At 38.0% G+C, this 8387-nt stretch overlaps 1 protein-coding gene across 1 annotated transcript in view; it reads left to right on the top strand.

Moving 5' to 3' along the window:
- The window catches only part of LOC109297659 (programmed cell death 1 ligand 1-like), a 32446-nt gene extending 24209 nt beyond the window's left edge, over positions 1-8237 (top strand). Inside the window, exons 5-7 of the mRNA XM_019517618.1 lie at positions 2212-2307; positions 6037-6093; positions 7239-8237. Coding sequence (XP_019373163.1) covers positions 2212-2307; positions 6037-6093; positions 7239-7261 — 176 coding nt within the window. The 3' untranslated portion in view covers positions 7262-8237. The remainder of the gene's footprint in view (positions 1-2211; positions 2308-6036; positions 6094-7238) is intronic.
- Positions 8238-8387: the final 150 nt, after the last annotated feature.

Here is an 8387-nt window from a genome sequence, read left to right as displayed (position 1 = left end):
TTTAATGAGGTCTGTATATCAGCTTCTTTTGTGGGACTGAGTAAGTCGGAGAACTGCTCTGCCTTGGTTTCCAATTGTGCAAATGAGAACAACATCTCACGGTACTTTTATAGACATTAATTTGGTCATGAATCAGCACTCTGAATAGGTAAAGTACTAACTATTGCTATTAGAATATTTTCGTACCATATTCATATTTCCAGTATACATCTGTAATTGGCAATACTGGTTTAGGGTTGGAAATTTTGCATAGTCTTAACAAGTTTTGTATAAGTTATCTATGAATCTATGACAGAAAATGACATATAGTTTTCCTGAGAAACATGAACAGAGTTTGGTGCTTAGAAAGAAAACCTTCTCCTAAATTAACTACAGTTTCCAGAACTGTGCAGTTAGACGATCGTTACAATTGTGGTAACTTGCACCACACAATTCCTGGGTGCTACCATTGCAGTCCTTGTTCCTACACTGAATTTAAACAAATTGGTATCAGAATCAGAATCTGTGCACAGATGAGCTGGGTCTTGGAAAATGCTGGAGTACAGCAGCAGGGTAGGGGGAACAGGGGAATGGGAGGATCTAGGATTTAAAAAATGGGGGGTGCAGCTGGTATGATCCATCACTGCACAACACAAAATATATTTTTTCTTCAGTTAAAGAGAAGATAGAAGATTTACTAATATGCTGGGGAGCCAGCACTATAAGATTCAGTTTAAGATCAAAGCAAACCAAATACAACTTTATATGATTGTGGACTAATATGCTAGATTATACATTAAATTTTTAAAAAGACAACAAATGACAAAAATAATCAAAAGAGATTCTTGTATTTATCCATCCTAAATGTACAATTCTTATTCAGATTCATAAAACAAAATCTAGCCTTCTTGAGCATCTTGACAGTGCATCCAGCGCTTCACTGTTAGTCATTTCCACACCTGCATTAATATTGCACCTGAGTTAAGGTTTTAAGCCAGAACTGAAAACAGTCTACAGAGCTGTAAAATAGAAGAGAGCGATTACCAGGAATGACTAACAGACACCAAAATTGCAGGAGAAAAGATAGCTTAATTAATGGAACCTCAAGATTATTAAAGAGAGAAAGTCTTGTTAACATCTTTGAGTGAAGAGATATTACCAGGAATCAGGTAGAGATTACCAGGAACTGACTCCCTCAGGATTGCCTGAATAGAAATGTCATGGCCTCTCCAAGGCATTTTGTTTTAAAGTTTGGGCGGAGCTGGAAACAGGGGGTTGCAACTGCACCTCTGCAACCCCCTGGATCTGCCCCTGAGCAGGAATGTTGCAGTGAGCAAAGAAAGCAAATTAAACTTGAAGGGGAAATGCCTCATGTGGGGGATTCAGTGTAGCCTTATGCCCCTTTGTGGAATTTTACCTTCCTAAAGGGATTTTTTAGGCTTCCTCTAACAGCTTTTCTAACAGCTCTTTTCTTGAGCACCAGATTGAGGAAGCTGAGTGGGAGTAACTACCTCGTTCACTTTATCTTGTTTGAAACCATTTATATTTACTGATGTAATGGGATGTCAGTGACCTGAGCAAGATCAGATGGCTTGCAGTGTAGCATCAGCAGCTATCCTGGAATAGAATTCAAAATGTATTGCAGCTTATCTTTTTGTGGGCAGTCTACTGTATACAGGCCATCCAGCAGAATTAAGATAGAAAGTAAAGAAGAAAAGCAGTGATGTCATTCTGAATTGTTTAGGGAGGAGACACTTGGAGTACTTAAGTGCATTGTGGGAAGGAGAAATTATAACTGCGTATAAACAGAGAAGTATAACTTTTCCAAAACAAGTTTTTCTTTGGTTTAAAAATCAGTTGCTAAAACAGTATATATCTTTTCTAATTGATTCATCCCCCTTCACATGTCCCTTGTTATAAAACATAATGAATTCTGAGAATATTATAGGTTTCAAAATTATATCAACTTCTCAAACTAACTTTGAGTTTTTGTGAATGCGGAGATTAAATAAACCTGTGATAATTAAAAGCATTCACTTTAGACTTTGAAGTTTTATTTTGTTTGAATCTATGAACTGATTGAAAAACAAGGGGGGAAAACTGCAAAAAATGTTATAGGGGTTTTGTAGCTATTGTTAAATTTCTATGATACAGAAGAATTCATCCTTCTCCAGTAATTAAACTGGAGACTGTCATGAGCTTATCTCCTAATACTTTTTAATATTTTTTAAGGTTATGATGAGAATAACAGCAGACACCATTGGCTAATAGGTGGTGCAGCATTTGTCCTTGTATTATTACTGTTATGTTTATTCGGGATTAAAAAAGGTATTGTTTTTAGTTTACTTCTCTAATTTCGTATCTTTGTATTGCTTGCTGTACTAACAGGGTTATACTCAACTGATAATGATCTATTCCACCCCCTTAACACTGAAACCATTGCTTTTTTCTTTCCTAGTTTCCCCATCTTTCAGCTGTCTTTCTTTTTAGCTTAACTTTCCTCACCACATGCCAACCACTAAAGCAGTGTTTATTCTCTGCCTAATACAGTGAAATATGTGGTCATGTCTCTATAGCAGTGATTCTTAAGCAGAGTGACACAGCACCCTGGGGTGCCTTGAGATCCTTTTAAGAGTGCCAGAGATTTCTAATAGGAATCAATGGGTACATCTGCACATGCGCTTTACTGCAGAGTTGACTAATTAGTTCTGAAGTAAAGTATCACAATCTACACATGTGCCCGTATTAGGGCACAGCAAAGTAATTAACTCTCACAGGATAGTACTGTCAGGGACAGTACTGTCTCACAGCAGAGTCATTTAGTGGGCTGAAATGCACATGTAGATGGTGACCAGGTGGGGTCCAGACTCCTGGCTGCTACCCAGCCAGTGGCTCCCCATATTCAGCACACTGGTGCCCCAGCCAGCCCCAAAACTCCCCAGCACTGCCACCCAGAGCCCAGGGCTGCAAACCTGGGCATACAGCAGACCCCCAGTTTATGTGAATATTGTGTTCTGGGGGAATTTCGTGTAACTCAAATTCTCGTAAGTCGGGACAACTTTCCCCATAGGAAATAATAGAATAGTGAGGGGTTGCGTACCCCAGACATACCTTGGTCGTAGCTTTTTTTCACCTTTTCTCAGCGGAATTGCCTTAAAGAGGCATGTCTAGCGTCTCAGCTATGCATCTTGAGATGCCGCTACCTCAGTGACGGCACAATGGCGGCACAGTTCTGTTCGATTCCGCCTGCAGATCTTGTGAAGCGTTTGCATATATATGCAAATCTAACGAGCGTTCATGTATATGCGAATGATGCATATCTTGAGAGACATTTTCCAGTCTAGACCCTAATAAAAAATTGCCTAAATGCGAGACACGCGTAAGTCAGAATTACGTAAATCAGGGGTCTACTGTATTCAGCCCCGGCTCAAAGTGCTGCCATCTGGGGTGCATGTGTAGACACTGCACCCAGGAGCAGGTCATTCTGGCTTAAATTGCTCTGGAGTTTATCACTTCATTTTAATTACATGTGTAGATGCACCCTATAGTGTTAAAACCATTCTGCCCTGTTGTGGGATTTCTGACTTCTTTGCAATCGAAGAATTGCTCTAGTATTTTTCTGTAACCAAATAATAAGTGAAAACTAAGAGCTGGTATTTTCTGAGGGGCACCTTGAGTTTATCCAGGGGTGCCGTGAGTCTTAATGGGTTGAGAACCACTGCTGTATAGGCACATTTCCATTGATCAACCCATATGTGATGTTGCAGAGCGGTGTGACAGGTGCTTTCCCCCTTTAGAAGGCAAAGCATGTCCCATCTAAACAACATTTGCCCAAGCAGTGGAGTTTCTAAAACTGCTGCCAATGGCTTGGTCTCCCACCTGATATGACATCTTCATGTCACCAGGAATATTTGTCCTTTCTTCATAGCCTCTGACAGATGCAATAATTTACAGAAGCGAGTTATAGAAATACATTCTAGATGCAAATTTCTGATAACTAGACTGCCATATAAATAACCAAGAAGCATTTGCAAGACTTTTTGAGATTTATATCTGGAAGATTTTTAGCACAAGAGGGACCTGCTGTGGCTTGGCACCACTAGTGAAATTCATTTCTCAATATCTTTTTCTTGTAAGGATGAGAGCTGCTTTACACAATTTGACTAGATAAAACTTGGTAGCTTCAGTGCATTCTAGATTTTACAGAGTTGAAGTTCACCACAGGACCAAAAAATCATTTGAAAAATAGATTGTTTGGGACCACACCTAAAATAAAAATATTTTAGTTTTTCTGGCAAAATGAAAAACTAAAAACTTCTGTTCCTAAAATGTTTCATTTGACCTGGAAAGAAAAATCCACTTTCTGGGCCTTCTTAGTCTTTAAATATTTTAAAATTTAAAATTAGGAAAATTCATCCCAAAATATTTCAATTTTGAAAATGTGGAAATGGAAATTAGATGTTTTGACTTCCTGGCCTTTTTTTTTCCAGCCAAAACTGTTTACTTGATTTGGCAGGAATTTGCTAAAAGTTTCAGCTGCGTAAAACTAAGGAGCATTTTTTAGAGACGGGATCTGCCACCTTTTTTAGGCTCTGAGCCAGAGGACCCCAGTTTGGGCCACAGGCAGGTGGAGGCACAGGTGCTAGGATGTAGCTACTGCCACTGCTTTGCCCTGTGGCGGCACAGAGAAAACACTGCACCTGACATTTCTCCCCAGGGCGGCAGGGGAGAGGACTGCTGCCAAAGTCTTCCACCACTGAATGCTGCTGAAACCCCATGTCTGTGGGCTGGATCAAATGGCTCCACAGGCTAAATTCAGCCCACAGACTACAACTTTTTTATCTCTGTTTTAGAGCATAAACTATTTGTCCAAAAATGTCTCCCAGGTGTATGCAAAGGACCTACTTAAAAAGTACTGTGGGCTTCAATGTTCATGCTTAGCTATTAGTATAATAGAATAACTCTGGTTTATCATATGGTAACAATATGACCAGATAACTGGTAAATTTTAATCTGGTAATGTAGCAGACATAAACACACTGCTTGTATGTACTTCTGTTGGAAATAGAGCCAAGCATTATCTTTTTTACTGTAGTCCTTTTTTCTAGTAACAGCTGTTTGTAGAGGCTTATGAAATTACAGACCTGAAAAAGCAAACACTTGTTTTCAACTGGCAGTACTTCCTGGCCAGTAATCACATGGGAAAGCTTTTATCACCAAAGTCCATTAACATAGTGTGTTCCTTGTTCTGTCAGGTTAATAACAGCATAACTCTGTGAGTCTCAGTGAATTTTTTCACTATTTCCCTCTAACAGGCGCTACTGAGATAGCTCTGTCAGGCCCGGGGAGAATTTAGTCCTTTTGTTCTTCTATAAAAGCCTCACAGATAAAGTTAGCAAGTTTTAGCATAAACTGAATCAGGCATTGCTCTATCAACATCATTTTTGCCATAAGGGTTTAGTAGTAACAGGAGTACAAAGTTAAAATGAAGGATGGAACAGGAAAAAGTCTTGATTTCAGGATATCATGTTTAAAGTTAGGAAATTTAGCAAATTAGTAAGCTCCTAAGTTTCCATAGTTAATAGAATAATTTAAAATTGTGTAAATATTTTCTTAAGCTCAAAATCCTTTGATAAAAGACATTAATTCATATGGGAAACATATTTTATAGTACCTTTGAAGTTAATTCAAATAAGGATAAAACAGAACAGCACACAAACATTTATTATTAGTCTAATAATCAACAAAGGTTTTTTTTAAAATCCAGTTTGCACCAGACAGTTGTCTGACAAAAGATTTAAACAAAAGACTTCTTTTTTTTCTGTGGCAATGGAGCCTAATAAATAACAGGAAATTGGTCAGGTAGCTTTTTCTGATTTTCCACTGGGACAGTGACAAAAAGTCTTTTTAAATGGGCAGTGTACCTGATTGTAGTTTATGAAATTATACAACAGCAAATAATATAGATACTTTGTAGTGACCCTAAATCCAAAACTAAATCCAAAATGAGTATTTCTTTCCCTTTTTCATCTTCTTCCTTTTTTTTTTTTTTTGCAGCCAGAGAATATGAGTACAGTAGGACATGTACAGAAAATTCATTAGCGGATGTAACAGGTAAACATTATATAAAGTTGGCTGGAAATAATCTCAAATGAAAACTGCTTAAACAGAATTTATTAGGCAACATTGCCTCCAATTTAACATTGTCCTTTTCAGTTATGTAAAAACTAGACAGTAACAATTAAAGAATGGGCCTTGGTACCTTTATTCTGCAAGAGGGTTTTAAAAATGTATGCTGTGAGCAGTGCATTAAAAGCAACTAAACTACTAGACTGGATAGATGCCAAACCTGGACAAGCTTTGTATACAATACAAGCCATACCAAAATGAATCATGGGTTATAGCTAAAATTCTAGGCAAAATGCAAAGTACAAGATTTTCAAAAGTGACTGGTAACTTTGAATGGCCCTATTCTTTGGTATTCAGTTTGAGACACCTTGAAGGTGTCTTCCAGATTCAAGAAGGCAGTAGACCAGGGGTGGGCAAAATGCAGCCTGCGGGCTGGATGTGGCCCACCAGGCCATTCTATCTGGCCCACAGGACCCCTAAAAATTTGAGAGAATTAATATTTATCTGCCCCCTGCTGCCTGTCATGTGGCCGTCAATGGCTCGCCAAAACTCAGTAAGCAGCCCTCCACCCAAAATAATTGTCTGCCCCTGCAGTAGATCCTAGCTTTGTTGGAAGCCAGTTTATTCAGAGCAAATGCCAGCCCAGTGCAATGTAGAATGGCAGACTCACCTGTAGGTTGAGTCATCTGTAGATTTCCCTAAGACTTCATGCAAATAAGATCCCAACCCTACATTGCATTATATTCTTGAATCTGAAGTGTGCCAGATATCACAAGCCCCGACTGCAAAGACTGTAGGGGTAAGAGCTTAAAGCTAACTGGTGCTAAGACAGGCTGGAACTATCGAACTTTTAAAAAATAGTGTGAATTATTAGTTCCACCTCCTCTGCATTGTATAGATTTAAAATAACTTTTCCCTGGGTTAAATTATGTATTGATTGACATCTGTGCAAACCCATTGGACAAATGGATACAGTTCAGTGCAGCTGGCCCTTACTGTAAAAACTTTTGGTGAGAAAGAGGTGAGGAAAAATGTGAGGGGGATAGAATTAATCAGAAATTAAAAATGCCTTCATAAAAGCATGTTGATTTCTTTTTGTACAATTCTTATTCTGTTTTTTTCTCTTACAGATGTACGAATTGAAGAGACTTAGCTTGTATTAGCAGGTGAAGGTTTTTCTAACTACACCATTTTTATTTTATTTTAAATCCTGGGTCTGATTCCTATATCATTTATGCCAGTGTAAATCAGGAAAAACATAAATGCTATTACTGGACTTACGTTTTGCATCATGGCATCAGAGTCAAGCCTTCTGATGTATATGTTTGTATTTATTTAAGTGTTAAGATATCTGCTTTGTCAATGATGCACTTTCAGGAACATTATTTATCTTTCTTTTTTTTTAATAGTTTAAAATTAAAAGCACTTTAAATTCTTGACCCTAATTAATTTCATACTCACTTTTTAAATATTCTGTTTTGTGAGCTCAAGTTTTATTCTCAGTTTAGAATTTCATGCTGAGACCACACCTCTTTCCAACTTCCGTGGCTAAAGCTGCCATCACTTTGAGCCACGCTAAGGATTTGGATGGAATGAGATTGAATGCCATGCATGCAGGCCAATTTCTTTTGTACCTGGATTTCAAGATATGGGCAATGTGTAGTTAAGGCTGAAAAATGCTTCTAAACTCTTTTGTAACAACAGGGTTCCTCCTGGTTTGGGAATCAGCAGATATTACCCGCAGGGTACTTAATTTTTTGTACTTTGAGGAAGACTTTACTGGTACTTATTGTTCCTGGGGATGAAGTTTGCACTACTGGCTGCCTGCTGGTCACTATTTTGATCCACTTCCTGCTGATAATACAGAACTTTGGATCTTCCTGAAGAACAGCTCATGAATTGGACAGTCTTTTTCTTTCTAAGAGAGAGTTGTAATGCAACATGTTATGTGAAGCAAAAGGGACATTTGTGAAATAATTCAGTAGGTACTCTAGCACTGATTTCTGGATTCCATTCATTAAGCTATTATATTTAATTGTATTTTGCTAGGTGCCTAGCTGTCTCTGGATAGCCTTGTGTCATAAATAAGAATTATTTATTACAATAAAATTCACAATTATATTTTTTTAATAAAATGCTTTTTTTCTCTTTGCTTTTATATTCTAACTCCTAAGCACCTCTCCTTTTTGGTATGGATTTTCTTCACATTGGTTTATTGAGAATCTTTTAGGACTCCCACACAGGGAAGGAGAATCCCCATCCATCCCTGCTGCCATTTT

Source organism: Gavialis gangeticus, unplaced genomic scaffold (genome assembly GCF_001723915.1).
Source record: "Gavialis gangeticus isolate Ggan-Ray unplaced genomic scaffold, GavGan_comp1, whole genome shotgun sequence".
Classification (NCBI taxonomy): Eukaryota; Metazoa; Chordata; order Crocodylia; family Gavialidae; genus Gavialis; species Gavialis gangeticus.
This window is presented reverse-complemented; position numbering and strand designations above follow the sequence as displayed.